Below are 24176 nucleotides of genomic sequence, written 5' to 3'. Positions count from 1 at the left end.
TGAAAATAACAAAATTTTAGACATATAGAAAAACAATAGTAAATCAAATAATCATACAAATTAAATGATTCCATTTAATCAATTGCTCAGAGAACCATGTATCATTCACTAGATCTCAATTTACCTGTATATTGACAGAAAATTAACATAAAAATCCAGCAGAAATATGGCTCCAAAATCACAGGGATGGGCAAAATGGATCAATTGGTGAAACCACAGAGAAAGACAGAAAGTCGCCCCCTAATGGCCCATCTGTGAGGGAGATAGTAGATAACAATATTGTATATAGAGAAAAATACAACGCCCAGATATGGCCAGTGCGCATTCTATGTGGGCAAGACCAAGAGGCCTTTTTTTCATCGAATAATGGACCATGTTTCCCTTGTGTTGAAGAAAAAAATGGAAACCCCAATCAGTAGGCATATGGGGCTTTACCATTCCTTTCAAGTGTCAAAGATGAAATTCTTTGCATTGGAATATGTACCTACACATGAAAGAGGGGGAGAAGTGGACAGAATTCTTCTTCAGTGGGAGACTAAATGGATAAACACCTTGGCTGCCACCAGCCATCCAGGTATGAATGAATCCATCAGCTTCAAGCCCTTTCTATAGGTTTATGTTTTTTTTACCATGAATTGGCCAGCTAATTAGAGATATATTTTCAACAAATAAAATATCAGTTGTATTGTCTATTTATCAATGTTGTGTTTTATTGACAAATTTGTGTTGCTTAAATGTGCAGGGATATGCCTGTAGCATCGTTTTCTGGGTCTCCCTGAATTTCCTGATTCAAATTGGCTATGTTTATAGTGTGTTTTTTTTTTGCTTATTGCAATTAATGGCTCTCTATCACTTTATTTTTATTTAAATCATTTTAGAGATTTTTTCTCGTTTGGTGAATTTAAATTTCACAAATGTATTGTAACTGTCCCTTAGGGAATACAAGGGGGGATGGACTGGGATTAGGTGACCATACGGACACCCGGGGCATCATCTTATTAGAGCCCTGATGTTTTGTCTTGGCTCATGGGGGTGGCGCCAATGGTGATGTCCATTGCTCGGTCCCCATAAAGGATATCACTGTTTGGATGGTAATTGTCTGACTTTGGTTTCCAACAGGTGTGGGCCAAACTTGTTTGGCCACGCCTCTCTATAGGCACTGTTGTCATCATGACGCTGGATTTGCGTGATGACGCAAAACATATGTGGGTCGGCTGACGCATGACGTTAGAGGGATGGCCATTAGAATGGCCCATGCCTCCCCTTGGGATTTTACCAGCATAGTGCCAGGTTTGCGTGATGGCGCGGGACGTTTGTGCGTTAGCTGACGCATAACGTCATCGTCAGCGTGGCCCGCGCATGCGCACTGGCCATATCTGGGCATCTGTGCCTCTGCCAGCACCATTGGATGCCTGTTGAGCTGGAGGGGGTAAAAAAAGCACGCCACTCAGTGGCGATGACCATGGTCCAGCACAGGAGAGGGAAAGGAATGTTTGTGATGACTGCCTTTAGGTAAGAGTCCTTTCTGACAGTCCATGGCTTATATTTAAAATTAGACTTATCTCAAGTGTTCAGTGGGCATAACTTGCCATGTTGGTCACTTTTTATGATTTAGATCCATATTGATTTCTTGGGGATTGCTGGAGGTCGATTACAAACCAGTTTTGGTTTTCCTTTCTACTTTGGCAAACGAAGATTAATTGAGATATTCCTTCAATTAAGATGTAGAGGATATTCTGACGCTTGCTGTTTTTACAGGTAGGCAGTCAATTGATCCATTTTGCCCATCCCTGTAATTTTGGAGCCATATTTCTGCCGGATTTTTATGTTAATTTCCTATCAATATACAGGTAAATTGAGATCTAGTGAATGATGCATGACTCTCTGCGCATTTGAGCAATTGATTAAATGCAATGATTTAATTTGTATGATCACTTGATTTATTATTGTTTTTCTATATGTCTAAAATTATGTTATTTTCAATTTAGAGTGACCATTTATACAGTGCCTGATAAAAAATTCTCCTGAAGAAGCCACCGTTGTGTCGAGACCCAATAAGTTGCATCTGTTTATGTATTGTATGGCTACTTCTGAAAAGAATATGAACATTTTTAAATGTTTCTAAATAAATGTTGATAATTTTTATAACTCTGTGTTTGGTTTTGTTGTGGCACCTTTAAAATCTCATTTCCTTAGTTATTGATGTATAATGTTTAAACAAGAGATGTGGTGCCGATGACTCTCAGATATTCAGCAAATTTATTTCTATGACTACTTTGTAAATGTTGACTTTCCTTGCAGTGACATATAAACACAAGTTGAACTATTAATATACAGGATTTATATAGCACCAACAGTTTGTGCAGCGCTTTACAATGGGAGGGCAAACAATACAGTTATAATACAATTCAATACAGGAGGAATCAGAGGGCCCTGCTTGTTAGAGCTTAAACAATAAAAGAGAGGGTCAAGTGATACAAAAGATAATAACTGTGGTTGATGAGCTGATGGAGAAAATAAAAGTACAGTTGTTAGGGGGAGTCAGGATAGGCTTCTCTGAAGAGGATTTTTTTTAGGGGTCGCCCAAAAGTGGATTTATTTGGAGATAGTTGGACAGATTGGGGTAGGGAATTCTAAAGGATGGGAGAGGCTTGGGAGAAATCCTGGAGGTGAGTATGGGAGGAGGTGACAAGGAAACTAGAGAACAGAGGACGATTTGGTTGGTATTTTGAGACTAGAATAGTGATGTAGTTGGGGGCCAAGTTGTGGATGGCTTTGTAAGTTATTGTAAGTATTTTGAATTTAATTAGTTGAGTGATTGGCAGCCAATGGATGGATTGACAGAGGGGTAGCAGACACCAAGTGGTTTGTAAGATGGAAGAGTCTGGCAGCAGCATTCATGATGGACTTAATAGGGGATAACCTATTTAAAGGTAAGCCAATGAGGAGGGAGTTGCAGTAGTCCAGGTGAGAGATAACCAGGGAGTGGATTCCCTGAAGCTGGTAGATGAGGCGATAATGCGTCTGGACTGGAGTGCCCTTAGATTAGGTAGGTATACACATCTTTCCTTTACAGGGTAGTTACTTTAGGGCTCAGAATTGGGGTGAGAATAAATTTAAGTTTAGATAAGTTTAGACTGGAATTCCACTTCGTCTCACCTGGAACATTCTGGATCGCCTTAAAAACACAATGGTCCTGATAGCCAAGGGCCATGCGATCTTTGCTAGGCTTTAGGTAACATGATAGCCCAGGAGCAGTGTTATTTTAATTTATAGCAGAAAAAGGGTACTCTTTTAAACTCCAAATGTACTGTAGTAATTTGTGTAATATGTGAATGATAGTTTCACTTTAAGTAACTATACTTACTTTAACATAAAAAGGGCCTCTGAAAAATGGGGAAAATTCAAACACCCCACCAGGATCATCGTTCCCAAGTACAATGAGCTCACAGCTGGTGAATCCAGACTTGATAACCTGATTCTCTGCACTGACCCTTGAAAGTATATAAAATGAATATAGTTAGTTATATGGAAATATTTAAAAAACAATATTACATTCCATTATTATAGAGAAGGAAATAAGATTAATGACAAACAAAACAACACCAAACTATTAAAGACATTTTCCTGAGCCTAGAAAACAACAAAGGATAGACAGGGTTTCTTTCTACTCGGAAAAGGTGCCAAATGCCATTGCATTTGGTTTTCCTAGATCAGTAAATTATGTCCCAACCCCATCTCAGACTTTTAATTTACCAGGCCGGTAGTTATAGTGGGTTTTCTTACAGTGGAACTAAAGTCTAAATGTAAAAAATTGCGAGCAGGCAGAAGAGACATGCAATTTATTTTCTGCAATAAGATAAACTTACCTGACTGCTTGCAGACTCTTACACTAGGGTCCGCATGTGCAGCTTACTTTACGTTCTAGCTTGGTGCCTGACTGTGTGTCCCTGCCCCGGGATGACTGAACTCATGCACATGTGTGCGTGTTACACCATCCTGAGCCAGTCAATCAAGATGGCCATAGACTGACACCTGGTGAGAAGGTGCTGGTGTCACCGAGGTACCTAGGGGGAAACAGACTGCACCTTGGAGCAATTGTTAGAATTGCGGACTTTATATAAACTTTCATGGATTCCAAGGTTTCATGTCCCTATAAACCTGAATGTACTTAAAATAGCTCCACTGTAAGCTTTCCGGAGACAATTTGCAGGATACACAGCCAATACTTTGATATTATGTATATCTTAATACTGTACTACACCTTGTGAAAATGTCTTACAAGACTTTAATAGTTAAATGTGCCAAACATATAGTTGTTTGGTTACATATAATAATATACAGAAATTACTAAAAAAAACTGGTGCACGTTTTTAATGTAACAACAGAGCTGAAATTGTAAGAGCCTAGAAGTTTCTGTGTTGATCTTCAGATCATAATCATGTGGAATCCATGGGCATCTAGGCCTAAACCATCTATACTGCCTCCACATAAGTCCAGGTTAAAAATAAATTCCAGGTATGGATATTTTATTCATAGCTACTAGTTGCCTATGTATATACCATACCTGGTCAATGCCCATGGAAACTGGAAATCATTAAAGTTGACACCACTACTACTACAGAGATTGCCACTTGCTTCTGGGCAGCTGGGCTGCTGCATTCTGAACACAGTAACTCAGCACGGGTTTGATTTTCTGAATGAATGCAAAGCGTTCTCTGGTTAGAGTTGGGGTTTGGTTGAGGTGGAAAGGTGGGGCAATAACGTCATGCTCTCCACCTCGTCCAAACAGAGAATGCTATGCATTTATTCATTTTTGATTGGCACTTGTGCTAAGTGGCCGACCTCCTGTGTTCACAATGCAGCAGAGCAGCCACAAATAATGGGACCCAGAAGCAAGTGGAGATCACTAGGCATCTGACATCAATACACTAACAAAATCAAAGTGATAAAAGAATCCAATAAGAGTGCATAAGTCCAATAATAATCTAAAAGTGCATAAAGATGAAAAAAATCACAAAAAAAAAGTAAAACATTGCATAAAAAATTAAACAAATCGCATAACATGCAAAATAGTGAAAAAACCCTATAAAAACAGACAAAAGTGAATAATCCAACAAGTGCAATAAGATTCCAATGTGGGTGAAGTAAATCTTCATATAACAGTTCGTGTAAAGAACAAAAAGTGCATGTGCAGAAAATTATCGCTTTCAGATTCCTCCAATTATCAGCAATCCGTGGTGTGCCACACGTTTCCCCCAGCCTCTCACCTCTAGTAAAGACCCCTACGGGTCAAGTCTGGAAGCAGTCTGGAAGCAGATGAGAACCAGCGGTCGATCAATTTCCTCCGATCATCACAGCACTTGGCGGGTCTCTTGTGGAAGGCTTCAAGCTTGGCAGGTAGGGTGGAGGCATGCAATAAAAAGGAGTATCCCCATCGTGTAGTATTCAACACAGTTTTAATAACCACAACCGCGACCAGAAGTGATGACACCTGAATCCTCCCTGACGCATTGCATCACTGCTCACGTGACTTCATCAAAGGGTGATGGAGTCAGGTGTCAGGTGTCTATTTATATGGTCTGTTCCATTAGCAGAGCAGATGAATAGGTAATTAGGTAATTAGTCTATCCTCACTAAAGTGAATAGTAGGAATATCTCAACAGAATCTGGATAATTGTAATGGATAAATCTTCTAGTAAAAAGTCTGATTAAAAAATAGATAAAATAAAGAAGATAAAAATTCTAAAAAAGCTTATGTAAAATCCCCATAGGACATCACCATCTGGTGGTAGTCGGTCAGTAAGACCTAAAAAAAAAACCTATCACACAGATGACATCTAGTGGTTAAAAGGTATGAACTCATTCCTAAAACACAGTACATAAAATGGACTCCTTAATCTACTTCACATATTCTGCCATCTTGTGGATAACTAACAATAGGCTTAAATCAATTTCACAGTGTAAACTGGTTACTCCGATATGTGAAGCAAAGAAGAAATTAAAACATACATAGAGGATGGTAGATGTGAATAAATGAATTTTTTGAGCCCTAGCAATAGTCGCAAAAAAATCAATAGGGGAAAAAAGACAGCAAGAGGGAGAGAATAATAAAGTGTAGATGACGTACTAATAGTTAGAAATAAAACAGTTGAGATCGAATTCAACGGTATTTCCCAAAGGAGTTAAAGTTCGTAATTCGTGTATCCATGTCAACTCTAACTGACTCATTTTGATCACCTTATTGTCTCCTCTCCAGCGGGGTTTGTATTTTTCAATGCCACATAGCAATAGGGATGAGGGATCTTTATTATGGAATTCTGCGTAATGTCTTGACAGACTATGTTTTACGAAGCCCTTTTTAATATTTTGGACATGCTCCCTCAGTCTTTTCCAGAGTTCCCTTTTCGTTCTACCAATATATTGAATTTGGAACGGGCATTCTAATAAATAAATCACATATCGGAGTAACCAGCTTACATTATGAAATTGATTTAAGCCTATTGTTAGTTATCCACAAGATGGCAGTATATGGGAAGTAGATTAAGGAGTTCATTTTATGTACTGTGTTTTAGGAATTAGTTTATACCTTTTAACCACTAGATGTCAACTGTGCTAGTTTTTTTAGGTCTTACTGACCGATTACCACCAGATGGTGATGTCCTATGGGAATTTTACATAAGCTTTTTTAGAATTTTTATCTTCTTTATTTTATCTATTTTTTAATCAGACTTTTTACTAGAAGGTTTATCCATTACAATTATCCAGATTCTGTTGAGATATTCCTACTATTCACTTTAGTAAGGATAGACTAATTACCTAATCACCTATTCATCTGCTCTGCTAATGGAACAGACCATATAAATGGACACCTGACTCCATCACCCTTTGATGAAGTCACGTGAGCAGTGACACAACACATCAGGGAGGATTCAGGTGTCGTCAATTCCGGTCCCGGCAGAGACCGCAACCGGAAGTACTGTGCTCTGTGCTGTTTATCCTGATTTTAAATGTAAGTTACTACGTTGTGGTTATTAAAACTGTGTTGAATACTACACGATGGGGATACTCCTTTTTATTGCATGCCTCCACCCTACCTGCCGAGCCTGAAGCCTTCCACCAGAGACCCGCCAAGTGCTGTGACAATCGGAGGGGATCGATCGACCGCTGGTTCTCATCTGCTTCCAGAGTGCAGGCTTAACTTGACCCATAGGGGTCTTTACTAGAGGTAAGAGGCTGGTGGAAACGTGTGGCGCACCATGGATTGCTGATAATTGGAGGAATCTGAAAGCGATAATTTTCTGCACATGCACTTTTGATTCTCTGCACGAACTGTTATATGAAGATTTACTTCACCCACGTTGGAATCTTATTGCACTTGTTTAATTATGCACTTTTGTCTATTTTTATAGGTTTTTTTCACTATTTTGCACTTTATGCGATTTTTTTTTTCATTTTATGCAACTTTTTTCACATTATGCAATCTTTTTCCAATTTTTTGTTTTTTTGTGATTTCTTTCACTCTTATGCACTTTTAGAGTAGTATTGGACTTATGCGTTCATATTGGATCTTTTTTGCACTTTATGCGATTTTATTCATTATATGCAACTTTTTCACTTTATGCGATTTTTTTTTTTTTTACTTTTTTTTTGTTTTTTGTGATTTTTTTCATCTTTATGCACTTTTAGATTATTATTGGACTTATGCACTCTTATTGGATTCTTTTATCACTTTGATTTTGTTAGTGTATTGATGTCACACCGAAGAATTGTCATTATTTTTATGTTTAATCCCATTATTTATGATCTTTTCATGCACTTCAATTAGCGCCACATATCTTTTATAATCATATTGTTTTTTTCTGTGTGGGAACACTTTTTTATGTTTGGCGGCTTCTTTGATCTCTTTATTTATAATTGCTTCAGCTCCCTTTGGTTTTGTGCATTAGTTCCCTCCTGTTCACTAGGTATCTGCATTTCATTTTGTTACGAATCAAAATTCAGACAAAATTTGTGTTATCTTGAGTAAGATTAGTAAATTAATTTGTTTCATTCAGATGTTTGAATGATCCAAAATAGCATAATGACACAACAAATGATCCAAATTGATTTGGATCTATTTAGCTTTTATGTTGCATTAACATTTTTCATTATTACAAAAAATGCATTACATGAAATGGAAACGTATTGCAATAAATACAGAAAGGTATAAAAGTGAAATAGGGTGATGATTCCTATGTATTGTGTTTGGTTTGAATGGTGGTGGATCCATCAGAATCTCAGAATTATTACAATAAATGAATCTGAAATTAATTTCATTCTGAAAACGAATCATTCTAACATAACGAATATGATGAAACAAAATAATTAACGTACAATTATGAAACCAAACCCATTTTTCTATTGTGCACATCTCTAGAGATCACCGCAGTAGCTGTGTCAGGGGCATTGACCAGGCATGGTATATACATAGTTACATTGTCCAAGATGGATAAGGGCCCTTTCACATGGGCTGTCCGATCAGGTCCGCCTGTCAGTTGTTCAGGCGGACCTGATTGGACCCTCCATTCAACCCTGGGGAGCGGCGGATGTCAGCGGACACATGTCTGCTGACATCTGTCGTTATCTGATCTGATCCTGTCCATAAAATCCAGACGTATGGAGGTCCTATTTTCCACCTGTCTGCCGGATCTGATATGATCAGATGAAAATAGGCAGGCGGTCCCCATAGAGGAGAGAAGGACTGGGTCTGTCTCCGCTCTGCTCAGTAAGCGGAGACGGACCTGTTATCCACCTGCTCAGCAGGGATTAATGGAGCGATCCCCCACTGAGCAAAAAGGATCCCACAAAACGGAGGCGCCTGTGTGAAAGGGGCCTAAATGTAACTATATATAAAATTTCCATACCTGGGATTATTCTATGGGCTGTGTCCTTTCTGACATTACAATCTACCCCTTTCATTAAACTATCAAATGCCTGAACCTTTACTGCCCACTGAAGTTTTGACTTTGGACAGCTGAATAAGTAGGGGTAAAATTTAATATCAATTTGGACAGACGTTGAGGCTCTACATACAGCTCGATCCTAAGATCCAAGGGTCCCCACACAAAACATGAAGACTAAAACTAGTACTTGCAAGAACTTCAGTGTTGTTGTTACTTTAGAAATATTTCAGGATACGTCAGGTTTGTTTTAACAACTAGCTACAAACATGGACTAAACCAGTTCTGCAACATTTTTATACAAAACGAATATATTTTGTACCACTAAACAATGTTTTGTACTACAATACGATTTGCGGTTCCTTATTGTGCAGTATGTTGTGCATAAACTAACTTTCTTGTTATGCATACATATGATAGCTTGTTGACTATACTGAAAACATAGATTATTGAGAAACTGAATGTAATCTTTTTCATTGACCAGAAGTAACACCTATCATTGTATAATGTGAATTTATAACTATATTTTTACAGTAAAGTAGAAGTGATAAACACTACAATAGTAGAAAGCAAGAAAATACATTTAAAGTGCATGATAAATTGTGAGCTGTTGGGAGCTGTGAAGTAGCAATGAAGTTTCATTTTAATTTATAAGCAAAATTGCAAGGTATTTGTGTGTCTTAGGCCAAGTGGCCATAATACAATACACCAGTAATCTATATTCATAAAAACATGTTGAGGGAATGAAAGCCCAACTGCTTTAGCAGGGAAGGGTTACCCCTTACTTCCTGTCCTCATCATGAGATTCATTGATCGTGGAAGTGGTGGGAAGTCCTCAGAAAAGTGACAGAAACAGCAAGTCCTATCACTTACCTACTCTACTAATAACAGACATTATTTTTGTGTGTGCCCTCAATGGAAAGATTTCTCTAATTCCCGGTCTCAGTCACAGAGATCCTGCACTTCCCTAGTTTTAGCTAGAGTTGGGACTGAAAGAAATCACATTGTTTATTGTACTCATTTATACAGTTATGACCTGTTTTTGCAGCACTTTAGAGAATATTTTACAATTTGCTTCAGCTCTTGTCCGTAACTGGGCCTAAAAAGTATATCATTACACCCATTAGGCCCAATGTGGATGGGAGCTGTTTAAACTACTAGTTTGTTTTTGAATTGTGGAAAGAGCATGACGCAACTAAAATGAACCCATGCAAAGTTGGGATATGTAAAATTTTGTGTGTGATAGCAGAACTATCTTAGACTAATGAGACTGTAGCCGTACAAACAAACACACATTTCTAATATATTACCCCTGCAGAACGTATATGTTCCACAAACAGATCTCCTCTGGATCTGTTGAATAGAGCACCAAAGGTATGCAAACCATGGTAGCCAACTACAACTCACCATTACAGTCAACTCACATTACAGAAAGATGAATTTCATCTTGTTTATATAGATTTATGTATTGTGCACCGTTTTGTCTTACTGAACAATATACAGTATATCACCATAAACAGAGCATGCAGGTAAGTGAGTAGACTGATTGACATGCAAAGGGGTGCATTTCATCTTCATGCAAATGTATTGTTCGGCAGAAGTTGATACACAATGCAAATAGGACGAGGCATAGTCATTCTTCACTCATTTCACACAGGTTGTTACACTTACCCAATGTAAACCACAAATCTTTCTGTTTCTACCCTGGCAAAACAGGAAAGGAGTCGGGAGGAAAAGTAAGGGATTGAGGAAACATTCTGCCAAAACCTCAATAAACAGGCTAAGAGTAAAAAGACACTTTTATTCTTTCAGCAAACATAACACTGCTGACTTTATGGGAGCCCTATTTGTTGGGTGCTGCCCTGTTTACAAAGCCTTTAAAGAGAAATGTCAGTTCTCTCTAAAGAGGGATGACCCCTCGACCAAACAGTATGTCAGGATCCATTTATAACATCTCCTGCCAACCCTCTTCCTGTATTTCTGCTGCCAAGCTCCAATCTGTGGCTGCTGAGCAAATTCTGTATCGCTTTACTTGAAGCCAGACCAAGCACTGCTTCTTTACTTTTATCTTTGAATGTGTGAAAAGGCCTATTCTGTTTGTAGCCACCATACAGTATGTGATCACCAATCAAAACAAAACATTGAGTATACTTATTAATATATAGATGAGATATTTCTTTAAAACAGCACCACCCAAATATTTTTCGTCTGCACCCACATTACTTTAAAGTATAAAGAAAAAACGTTGTTTCATTGAATAGGAAAATGGTTTAAGCAGGCAAGGGTTAAAACCTGTGATTTTTTTTTTGCTATCTCAGCTCTGCTGAAGATATTTTCCTTCAGCTACTCTCTGGTAGACACAGGAAAGTAACAGAAAATCTCTGAAGAATTCTCACTTATACATTTGTCCCTATTTTAATATTTTGCTTCTATTCCTGTTCTGGGGACAACCAGGGACAAACACAGGTTTGAACCAAATTTTGCTTGTTCGAGCATTCGTCTGAATGCAGGACTTTCAGCCTATTCGCAGGAGCCAAAAAAGCGTAGGGTCCTCCCCAAAAATCCACACCAGGAAAGGTGGAAGATTAACATATAACCCCCCCTTCCTGAACAAAACCAGGCAACATGATGAGAGGGAACCTGTTCGGTTCGCAGCAGAACTCCCAAACAGCGGAAAAGTTCTAACCAGGACAGCAAACCCCATTGAAGTCTATAGGAGCCGAACAGGAAAAATCAAAAGTGCTCATATTGAAGGCTTATATGCAATTGGAAATAAAAGAATTGTCGGACAATATACAGCTATTTAAAGACATTGCTTTTGCCTGTACGCATCCCCTGATGAAGTCACGTGAGGTGTGACGTCACGCGTAGGGACGGGACAGGCATCTATGCTGATTGAGGCTTATGAGCTCACTGCTCGTCGGAGATAAGTCACAGTGTTATTGTTTTTTATGTGAGCACCCTTACTTTTATCAATAAAAGCCGTTTTTAGCCATACTGTATCACACTATTTGGGATCTTCCTTCTTGTCATTTCCGTGCCCCCCCTAAACATCTGAGGGAACTATGCCCTGGGACTAGGACCGTGAGGATAGCTGTGGAATCCTAAGGATGGTACCCCCAATTCTGGTCATATGCGCTTACCCTATTACCTTAAGGTAAGGGGCCATTATCTACCTCATCCGAGCACTACACTGCAATTGACGCATGATAGGACGCTGCTGTCACTTTATGAAGGAAGATTTTATATGCTGAAGCACTTTGATTGTTGGACTTTTTTTTGTGCTGCACTTCTTGCTGCACCACTGCACACAGTCACTTTATGTGTTGCATGTTTGACACACGTTGCAATTCACCCATTTACTGTTTTTTTTGCACTTTATTAGGAGTTGGCACTCCCACATTTGCTGTTATCATTTTATAAGAATTTGTTGATATGTAGAGTCACTGATATCTATTAATTATTTCACAATTTATGAGTGTATTTTTACTATGGTTCTTTTTGCTGTGTGAGTGATTAGCTCTTCACGGGTTAGTGAGCAATAATTCTATTTAATAATTTTCGGTTACACCGTAGTATACGCTATTTAGTAGAACATATTTATATATTTTTATTTAGTTTATTTTTCTCACTTGTGTCAAGGATTAGCGCAGCACCACTTATTTTTACAACTTATTCACCCACAGGGTCTGGTTGGTACCCTATCTGGTGCAGGCAGCTTTTCCCATTAGCCCTGTCTCTTACATACATGATAGCGCGGGAATAATTATATATACACATGAGGGTTTGGGTACTGCCCTGGGGGACATGTATCAATGCAAAAAAATATTTTTAAAAACGATTGTTTCTTCAGGAGCAGTGATTTTACTTATTCCTAAAGTGCAACAATAAAATTAAAAATTCCTTTAAAAATAGTGCCTGGGGTCCCCTTAGTGTACCTGTAAGTGGGGCATTTGTAGCATATATATATAACATGCTGCAGCAAAAATTACATTTCTAAAAAAAACAAGTCAAATCCCATTTAAAATGACTCACTGTTACAATTGCCGGTACCTGGCTATTGAAAAAATAAAGAAAAAAATAGAGTGCCCCCAGCCTATACTAGGCCCTTCAGGTCTGGTATGGATTTGGAGGGGAACCCCACACCAAAAGTTTAAAAAAAAAATGGTGTGGCCCCCCCAAAATCCATACCATACCCTTATCCGGGCATTCGGTCTGGCAGGTCAGGTCAGGAAAGGGGGGGACGAGGGAGAGCCCCCCTCCTGAACCATACCAGGCCACATGCCCTCAACATGGTGCTTTGGGGCAGAGGGGGCTCAGGGACGAGCTCGGGGCATGGGTGCATGCAGATGGGGACAAGGGCCTCATCTCCATACCCGTGGCCGGTGGTTGTGGGAGTATGCAGGCAGAAGCCTTATCAGAAATCTGGAAGCCCCCTTTAACAAGGGGGCTCCCATATCCTGGTGCCTCCCCCTATGTGAATGAGTAGGGGTACATAGCCCCTACCCATTCACCAAAAAAGTGTACAAAAAGTAATAAAAACAAGAGACAAGTTTTTGACAAATCCTTTTATTAAAAAATAAAAAATAGTGTCCCCTAATCTAAATCCATCATCAATCAGGCTGCCCGCCGACCCAAAAAATAAAAATTTCAAAAATGCTCCGCCTTCTGGGAGGGCTGCCCACCAAATGCCTTCTCTGCGCTTTGACAGTTCTTATATATGTAAGGGGCGGGACCACCTGGCTATGTCACCTGGTGGCACCGCTCCCTTCTTACATCACGGACGGGTGCATGCTGGGCCTGGGACGTCACAAGCAGGCAGGGTGAGCAGGTGACGTTGCCAGGTGGCCCCTCCCCTTACCTATAAAAGAACTGTCAAAGCATAGAGAAGGCATTCGGCAGGCGGCTGTCCCAGAAGGCGGAGGGTTTTTTTTTTTACTTTTTGGTTTGCCGGTGCGGCAGGCGGCATGATTGATGATGGATTTACATCAGGGGACATTATTTTTTTATTTTTTAATAAAGGATTTGTCAAAAACGTGTGTCTTGTTTTTGTTACGTTTTGATACTTTTTTGGTGAATGGGTAGGGGTACAATGCACCCCATACTCATTCACATGGGGGGGCACCGGGATCTGGGGGCCCCCCTTGTTGAAGGGGGTTTTCAGATTCCGATAAGCCCCCCCATGCCAGTCTTCCATATGCCCTTGGAAACCATAGATGGCTTCCCCCTAGCTCAGGAGCAGCTAATATCTCCCCTTTTAATGCACAGCCAGGTGTCCAGATACGGGACCTGACGTCACCACACATCAGCTTGACAAGCCTCGCCGCAGCCAAGCTGTCCGTTTTTTAAATCTTCTGCTCTAATCCTGATGTCAGCCATCCATGATTTTTAAATAAATGAAATTTTATGTACTTCACCGTGGAGGACTTTTCTGTTTTATCCCTAATATGCTAACGAGGGATTACACAGGAGCACAGCTCAAGACACGGCATCCCAGTGTTTGGGAGGAACCTAGGGTGGATTCCTAACTACAGTTGAAATCAGCTGTTCGAGTCCTCAAGCCCCGACATCGGTGAAACCCTGAAAACATCTGAGATCACATAGCGGCATCGGTCAAGTTGAGACAAAAAGCCAAGGCGGATCCGAAGCTGTAAGGGACAGCAGCTGTTCCTGCCTACAAGGTCTGGCACCTGTGAGGCTCTAATGACCCCCGTAATAGGGGTCCAACTTTTCTGGTAAGCGACCCCCCTTATGTTACCGCTTTGTCAGCATGTCCTTATACTGCCTTGTCAGCATGTTCAGATACTAAAGGATCAGCAACCCCATTAGTCAAAAGAAGGACTATCTGTATAGAAACACTTACTATTTTGATACTTATTTGTTTTTGATACATTGTTTTGACAATTTTTGATACACTTTTTTTGGGACTTCACTTATGTTTATTTACTTTATTGTGATTGTTACTAAAGTAATACATAAATATCTAGAAGTTTTGGGTTGGAGATCTACTTTAACCATTGGGACACTAGTAGCGCACCTGAATCTATTACTATGGCACAGAACTAGATATTCAAGTTAATTTTGGTTGCAGCACTTTTTGTCCACAGTCGCTTGTTCACATTAAGGCCCCTTTCACACTGGGGCGGTGGGGGCGTCGGCGGTACAACAGCGCTATTTTTAGCGCTGCTGTACCGTCGTTCTTGCAGCGGTATTCGGCCGCTAGCGGTGCGGTTTTACCCCCCGCTGGCGGCCGAAAAAGGGTTAAAATCCCTCGTACAGCGCGGCTATAGCCGCGGTATTGCCGCGGTATAGCCGCGCTGTCCCATTGATTTCAATGGGCAGGAGCAGGGAAGGAGCGGTGAATACACCGCTCCTTCCCCGCTACAAAAAAGCGGTTTGCAGGACTTTTTTCACCGCCCTGCCTGCGCACCGCTTCAGTGTGAAAGCCCTCGGGCTTTCACACTGAACAAACAGCGGAGGCTGTTTAGGGGCGGTTTTCAGGCGGTATTTTTAGCGCAATACCGCCTGAAAACCGCTCCAGTGTGAAAGGGGTCTTATTGAGTATAATATTGTTGTAGTGGAGTGGGGATAGCGCAGATTGTGTTTGGTTTAGGTGTCCAGATCAACATGGAAAATTTTGCACCCATTGATTTTTTTTTTGTTTTCACCAATGATTTATTAAGTTCAATTGTGGACCTGTGCCACATGTAAGCCCAGCAATTTATAGCCAACAACCCAACTTCATATTATGCCCATCCTTATGAATGTAAACCATTAACAGTGGAAGAGTTCAAGATCTTTTTGGAGCTCACATTTAATATGTGAATAAAAGAAAAATAAATTACGCTCTTACTGGTCCGCTGACCCATCCATCAAATGCCCATTTATTCATCTGTTATGAAAAGTACACATTATTTTGTGTGATTTCTCCTTTGTTGTGATAACACCCAGTGCCCTCCCCGAAATGACTTTGCATATGATAAACTATATAAAATTCTGCCACTTCTTAATTTTTTTCTCAGCAAAATTCTCTCAAATATACAGTATATCCCGGACAAAAACATTTGTGTGGATGAGTTGCTTATCCACATCAGCAGGCAGGCTGGGCATCAAGCAGTTCATCCCCAGTAAAAACTCTGCAAGTTATGTGACAGACCCACGGGGTACACTTATGCGTTCTGCGTGTAAAAAGGCAAGGACACCCAGCTGTATCCCCCTAACTGCCCAGATTATATTGGAACATTGGAAGTGGAAAATCATTTGGAACCTTGTATTCCCACTCTTTGAAAAGGGTTATCATCTCTACATTCATAATTATTATACCAGCTTGCCCCTTTTCTGCAATCTTTACCAGAAGAAAACATTAGAGTGTGGCACCGTTAGAGCCAAAAGGAAGGGCTTCCCTCAAAGAGTGGTAAATACAAAACTAAATAGAGGGGAGCAGTTTGCGGAATGAAGAAGTATTAGGTATGAAGTGAAGGGACAAACGAGACATATATATTGTTTCTGCAGTTCTCAATGACACCACTGTTCAAATCCACAGAAGGAATGGCCCAGTCTAGAAGCCCCAATGTGTACATGAGTACAATTTGTTCATGGGGGGAGTCGTTTTTACAGATTACATGATCCAGCCCTATCTTGCAACAAGAAGAACCTGCAACTGGAACCAGAAAGTCTCCATTTATCTTTTTAATTTGGCAATATATAATTCTTATGTTATCTACTGTAAATCCACTGAAAGACCCGAACCCTTTCTCCGATACCAAGAGGAAATAGTCACTGATCTTGTGTACCAGGAAGGCCTCCCACCAAAAAGCATTTGCTCAAAAGCAGTGAGCAAACTCCACAAACGCCATTTTCCGGATAAAGTCGTGTCCCCCCCCCGAGAAACAGGCCAAAAAAAAAGTAGGGTGTGCTCTAGAGGGGAAGTTAGACAAGACGCCCTTTATAATTGTCCCCAGTGTCCTTCCCAACCAGGCCTCTGCATAGGAGAATTCTTCCGCTTTTACCTTACTTCTATAATAGTAGTGAAGTATGGTTCACCCCGTATCTGACCATTTGCTTTCAAACTCATCACGTCTCTGCCTGCTCCTAAACTAACCTTGGACTGTTATTCGGCCATGCCTCTGCCTGCCACCTAAACTGACAATGCCTCTGCCCACCACCAGAATGGACCCTGGCCTATTATTAAACCATGCCTCTGCCTGCCACCTAAACTGATCATGCCTCTGCCTGCAATTTGAACGGACTGTTTAGTAGGAAGTGGGTGGAAGGCGCGTGATCAGACGCTTACATCAAGAAATGTATGGTTTATTTATGTAAAAGAATACAGACATATAGTCATATAGATATAAAATCATACAAATACTACATAATATTAAAAAAAATGAAAAACAGGTAACAAAATAAGTACTAGGAAGTTAAAATTGGGGTGTGCCCATATTGAGGCAGGTATTTAAGAAAGGCTGACGCGTTTCGAGGAAAACCTCTTCATCAGAGCCAGGAGAACTGGAGCACAGTCTGTATGGGCCGGTAGGCCGACATGTGTACATGGGGAGAGGTGGTGTTGCTAGTAGGAGGATGTGTCCTGTGATGGACAATTGATTATTCCAAGTTCCATACCCAGGTGTTCTAGATGGGGTATAAATAAGAACAATATATACCGTACACTACAGACTGGAGACGTAAGATAAGTTAAGTTTACATTGAAAAATGCATTCATAAAATGATAAAAAGTATATAATAAAATATATTAGAAATAAAAATTACCATATCAGTACAAAAAATTAATGATAGGTAGTGGGATTTTGAAGCACAGAGCATGAGATTGTAGTCTAAATACATACAAATAAAAGAATCTACGCATACATAAGTGTACACACACATACTCGTGTACACATACATGCACATACTTACACGTGCATAATACAGACGCATGTAAATGCATAAAAAAAAAAAAACATATATGCATATGAGGGGGGGGGGGGGAAGGGGGCGATGGTAAATGAAGTAAATGAAGTAAAAAGTGCACTGAGACACATTGAGAGATATTGTCTCTCCGCATGGTAAAACCGGTTGTGCTTTTGTCCAAAGGACATGTGCATGCGTGTAAAAACTCTGCCAGCACATAAACGCTGTGCTGGAACAGATATGTGGAGGTATGTCCCTGTTCACTGAAAGCACAAATGGGGGCACAAAGATGGCCATGTGGTTTGTGCAAAAACAGAAATGTGTTCATTCAAATGGAAATCCACAAAAATGTATACAAAAATGCATATATCAAATGTACATAAAAATCTAAAACGCATATGCATATATATACATAGATAAAAAAACAATATGCACAAAATAAATATATGTATATATTCACATAAATCTGTACACAATTATATATACACACATACACACATATGCACACATATATATATATATATATATATATATATATATATATATATATACACGCACACATATACATGTCCACATGCATGCACACACATGTGGAGACCACCCCTACACAGCATGTATTGTGCCTATGTAGAACCAGTGTCATGGCGGTAGGGTGGGAATGTGTAGTTTGTGCAACGCAATAGCGGAGAGTGGCGGGAGTGGATACGTTAGGGGGATAATCTGGTGTTGGTGACCAAATATTGGAGGTGGCAGACAGGTGGGCTGATGACAGAACGCACCTACCTATGGATGTAAATAGATTGTATTTTCTTTTTGCGGTGCTGTTAGGCTGTCAGATGTGCCTGTAGTGAAACATAAGTTGAGCAGGGAAAGTAAGCAAGCTCTTATGGACACTGCTGGGTTTAACAGGATAAGGAAGTTACAAAGACCATTGTGGCTGACCTGTCTCAGGAGAAGTGTGTAGACACAGCTGCAAACTGTAAAGATCCTTTGGAGTGGAGAGCCGTGTGATCCTGGCAGCAGAAGGGGGGGGGGAGGAGGAGGGAGGAGGTGTCCTTGAGGCAGCTGATGCCTGGATAGAAAGCGTCTTGCTGCCTAGGGATAGGAAAGGTTTTGTGATGAGGTTGTGCTGGGGGTTTAAAAGACTCTGGGAGGCGGGTCTGAGGGCATGAATGAAAAGGCTATTATTGAATCCAATTAAGCCATATAAAGTAATGTGATATGAAAAGTGTGACTATGATTTGAATAGTGAACCGGAGGTATTTTGTGCAGAACACATATATATATATATATATATATATATATATATATATATATACATATACATACACATATACATATATATACATATATATATATACATACACATATATATACACACACATACACACATACATACATACATACATACACACACATACATATACACACATATACACATACATACATATACACACATAGGTTTATATGGGTTGTTAAACAGCAGAAGTGAATAATATGAGGAGAAATGGTGTACATGAAACTGCGGGGACAGGAGAGGGTATACAGGGTTTACCGTACGGTGGAATGATGGTGATGGTATAAAGGGGATCACAGGTAATAAGGGGGGGGGATGGCTAGGATAGAGGGGGTGGGGCAAAGCATGATGGTGATATTCTGTATCTAGATGGCCCCGTGGATATCTAGATCTTCATTCATTCCATCGGGAACCAATGACCCAAGAGTGAAAATCCAGAATGATTCTTGTTTACAGAGTCTTCTGAATCTCCTCCCATTGTCAGCGTCTTTTTTGATAGCTTCAATGCCAAACACTTTGATGCCTGTTGGATTGCTGTTATGACATTCTCTGAAATGCCTAGGTACTGAATAGCTGTGGCATTTTTTATTTTTACTCTGATGGTACGTGTTACTATTGATTATGCTGCATTTGTGTTCGCTAAATCTTGTCCTGAGTGGACGTATTGTGCGCCCAACATACAGAAGACCGCATGGACAGATAAGACCATAGACTACATAGGAGGTACCGCAATTGATGAACTGTTTGATTTTGTGGTACTGGCCGTTGGACCCCATGATTTCTTTTTTGCGGTGTGCCATGAAGGCACAGGCTCCACAGTTTTTGGTTCCACACTTGTAGTTGCCTTTCTGGTCGAAGATGGATGCCCAATTGCCAGTGGGGGTCTTGGTTTGGTTCTGAGGTTTTCGTACTCTACTCGGAGCTATTAGGCTTCTAAGATCTTTGGATTTTCGAAACACAACTACTGGTTTGGGTGGTAGAACTGGATTGAGGATGGGATCCTGCTTGAGAATGTTCCAATTTTTCTCAATGGCTCTCTGTATGTCGAATGCTTTGGTGTTATATTGTGTACTGAATCTGATGGGGTTGGAGATATTGCTGTCGGTGGTCCTTTTATTGCCGCTTGTTTTGTTAGCCTCCATTGCCATAGTGACAGAGGGATGTTCGTCATACTGGGTCCAATATTTGTAAAAGGCCTGTTTAATGAGTGATTCTTCATAACCCTTCTCAGGAAATTTCTTTTTTAAGATGGATCCCTGTTTTTCATAGTCACTTTTCTTAGTGCAGGTTTTCTTCAGCCTGCAGAATTGCCCGTGAGGTATGTTACGGATCCATTTGGGATGGTGGTGACTTTTGGCGTGGAGGTAGGAATTTCCAGCACTAGGTTTGAAATGGGTTTTGGATATAATGCTGCCTTCCTCGATTTGCAGGTCTAAATCCAGAAAGACGAGTGATGTGTTGTCGACTACATGGGTGAAAGAGATGCCATAAGGATTGGAGTTGCAGTATTCCAGAAATTTGTTTAGATCCATATGTGATCCGTTCCAAATGATCAGGATGTCATCAATGTATCGGGTGTAGAGGGCGAGCTGATCTTTAAAAGGATTGTTGGCCCAGATGAACAGATCTTCCCACATGCCCATGAAGAGGTTTGCGTAGCTAGGTGCAAATTTTGCTCCCATGGCAGTTCCCTTGGTTTGGCGAAAATACTCGCCCACGAAGGAGAAGTAATTGTGAGTGAGGCAGAATTCGATGGAGTCGAGGAGGAATTTGGTCTGTAGAGGGTGTATGTTACTCTTGGAGAGAAAGTGTTTGGCTGCTTCTATGCCATATTTGTGTTCGATGGAGGTATAAAGAGAAGAGACATCCAATGAGAGCCATTTGAAATGCGGTTGCCAAGAAAATGATGAAAGGATGTCGAGCATGTGTCCGGAATCTTTTACGTATGATGGTAGTTGTATTACTAAGTCTTGTAGGAAGTAGTCGATATAACAACCTAGATTGCTGGTTAAGCTGTCGATCCCAGCAATAATAGGTCTGCCCGGTGGATTTGTCTGATTCTTGTGAATTTTGGGGATATGGTAGAAATGGGGAGTCAGTGGATGCTGTTTGTTAAGGAAAAGGAGTTCGCTTTTCGTGATGACTCCATTATCCATAGCTTGATTTAATAGGACTTCGAGGGAGGTTGCAAAAGATGGTAGTGGGTCAGCAGGGAGTTTCTCATATGTGTCAGTATCTCCAAGGAGTCTCAGGGCCTCTGTCAGATAGTCAGCTTGATTTTGAATTACTAGACCACCACCTTTATCAGCTTGCCTAATAATGATGTCTTCTCTATCCTGGAATTTCTTAAGGATCTCTTTGGGGACTTCGTGGTCTTTGTTCTTAATGTTTATGGATTTGTCACTGAGACAATTTTTTTGACAGATCCTTTTAATTTCGTCCAGCACTATCTCATAGAATATTGGAATGAATTTTCCTTTTGCCCAATGGGGATGGAAGGAAGACTTGGGTTTGAAGTTGGTGTGTGTGATCTGTTTTTCCATGAGGGCTAAGAGTTCTGGTTCAGTTTCATAGTCCTCGCAGACTCCCTCCTGAAAAAGACTCTCCAAGTTTTCGAGTGCGTTGTCCGTATTTGGTGCAATATTGTCAATTTGAACGGACCCTGGCTTGTTTATCGACAATGCTTCTGCCTGCCCCCTGATTGTTTATCAACCATGTTTCTGCCTTTCACGTGAACTGACCTGACCTGTAAACTGACCATGTTTTTTGCCTGCCGCTTGGACTGATCTTTTGCCCTGTTATTGTAGTTGTAGGATTCAAGATAACACAAGGGGCTTCAGAATAGTGTTTCTGAATGTAGAAAACTAAATTTTTGGTTTTCTCCAGGTTTTATAATTCCCAAATTAGGGTATGGGGACTGGAGGCTTCGAAAAAAATTTGGGTAGGAAGAAGCCTCTACTCCTGTGCCCAGGTCTTACCTGAGGCCCTAAGGCTGATTTTTCTGCCTGCTGCCGACTGACCCTGGCCTGGTAATTGATCATGCCTTCCGCCTGAACAGACCACACCTCTGCCTGCTACCTGTACTGACTCTGGCCTGTTTATGGACCATGTTCCTGCCTACTGTCAGGACAAATACTTTGACTGTGCTGACCCCCTTGCTGCCTGGACAATTCCTTTGGCTGTTGCTGACTACATCTCTGTCTGATGCCTGGACCAATGCTTTGGCTGTGCTGACAATATCTTTGCCTGCTGCCTGTACTGAACTTGGACTGTTTATGGACAGAATTTCTGCCAGCTGCTTGGATGATTCTTTCCGCTGTCACTGACCACATCCCTGTCTGCTGCCTGGACCAATGCTCTCCTCTGTGGACAACTGCACTACTAAAACCACAGGTAATCTTTTTTTTGCCTCATAGAATATACGTCGGGGTGCTTTCCAAAATGTGGTCATTTTGTGAGTAATTCTATTGTCCTGTGCTCCAAAGGCCTTCAAAAATGTGAAAGGTAGTCAGGAAATTAGATGTATAGTTTATGCCCCTAGAACGCTTGAAGATGCTACTTGGATGTTGGGCCTCTGTATGTGGCCAAGCTGTGGAAAAGTCTCACACATGTGGTATTGCCATTCTCAGGAGTAGCAGAATGTGTTTTGGGGTGTAATTATTGGTATGTACATGCTATGCATTAGAAATATCTTATAAATGGACAATTTGTGTAAAAAAAAAAAATACATTTTCATTTTCTTTCCACATTTTCCAAAAACTTGTAAAAAAAATTACATGTTAAAAAGACTCATTATGCCTCAAAGAATATACCTTGGAGTGTTTGCTTTCCAAAATTGGGTCATTTGTGGGTGTTTCCACTGTCCTGGTGCTCCAGGGCCTTCAAAACTGTGATAAGTAGTCAGGAAATTAAATGTGTAATTTATGCTCCTATAATGCCTGAAACTGCTTCTTGGATGTATGTGGCCAGGCTGTGATAAAGTCTCACACATGTGGTATTGTATACTCAGGACAAGTAGCAGAATGTGTTTTGGGGTGTGATTGCAAGTATGCCTATGCCGTGTGTGAGAAATAATTTGTTAATATGACAATTTTGTGTAAAAAATAAATAAATCATTTCTTCATTTTCCAAAGAATTGTGGGAAAAATTAAAACTTCAAAAAACTCACAATGCCTCTTAATAAATATCTTGGACTGTCTACTTTGCAAAAAGGGGTCATTTGGGGGGTATTTGAACTGTCCTGACATTTCAGGGCCTCAAGAAATGAGATAGACAGTAAGTACATCAAGACTGACCAATTTTCAATGTAGTTTGTAGACTCTATAACTTTCACAAAGACTAAATAATATACACTGATATAGGTTATTTTTACCAAGGATATTTAGCAGTATAAATGTTGGCCTAAATTTATGAAGAAAAATTACTTATTTGCAAAATTTTATTATAGAAACTAAAAAAAAATGTGTTTGTTTTTTCCAAAATTTTCACTTTTTTTTTTCACTTCTATCGCAAAAAAAATAAGAAAACCTAATGGTGATTAAATACCACCAGAAGAAAGCTCCATTTGTGTGAAAAAAAATGATAAAAATGTTGTTTTGTTACAGTGTACAGTGCTGAAAATTGGTCTGGGCAGGAAGGGGGTAAAAGTGCCCAGTATTGGTGTGGTTAAAGGAACGTAGCAGAGTTTATTTGAAGTACATAGCAGTATTTTCTTGTTCAATATTTTTATTGAATTTTTTGCATAAGAAAAGACAAAGTATAGCAGATATTATAACAAGGGATAAATATATGAACAATAGAGACATATCAATATAGTCTTTACTAAAATAATTCTCACAGGCTAGGAGAAATCAGAGATAATAAGTAAAATTTTAAATTAGTCAATAAATTGTGGACTACAATATTAATCAAAATTTATATATGAAACATATAAAGTATGCCTCCAGACCACCTAACCACCCCTCTTGGGCTCAAACTGTGGATAGGTGGGGGCATGGATAATCAAAAATGATATTGCTAATACAGAT

At 40.0% G+C, this 24176-nt stretch overlaps 1 protein-coding gene across 3 annotated transcripts in view; it reads right to left on the bottom strand.

Moving 5' to 3' along the window:
• Window positions 1-24176, bottom strand: part of ADGRV1 (adhesion G protein-coupled receptor V1) — a 774317-nt gene that overhangs the window by 618524 nt on the left and 131617 nt on the right. For all 3 annotated transcript variants that reach the window (XM_073624499.1, XM_073624500.1, XM_073624501.1), the window contains one exon: window positions 3368-3494. In XM_073624499.1, coding sequence (XP_073480600.1) covers window positions 3368-3494 — 127 coding nt within the window. The remainder of the gene's footprint in view (window positions 1-3367; window positions 3495-24176) is intronic.

The sequence above is a fragment of the Aquarana catesbeiana genome, linkage group LG01 (assembly GCF_042186555.1).
Source record: "Aquarana catesbeiana isolate 2022-GZ linkage group LG01, ASM4218655v1, whole genome shotgun sequence".
NCBI lineage: Eukaryota > Metazoa > Chordata > Amphibia > Anura > Ranidae > Aquarana > Aquarana catesbeiana.
Note: the sequence above shows the minus strand (reverse complement) of the source record. Positions and strands in the feature narration are given on the sequence as shown.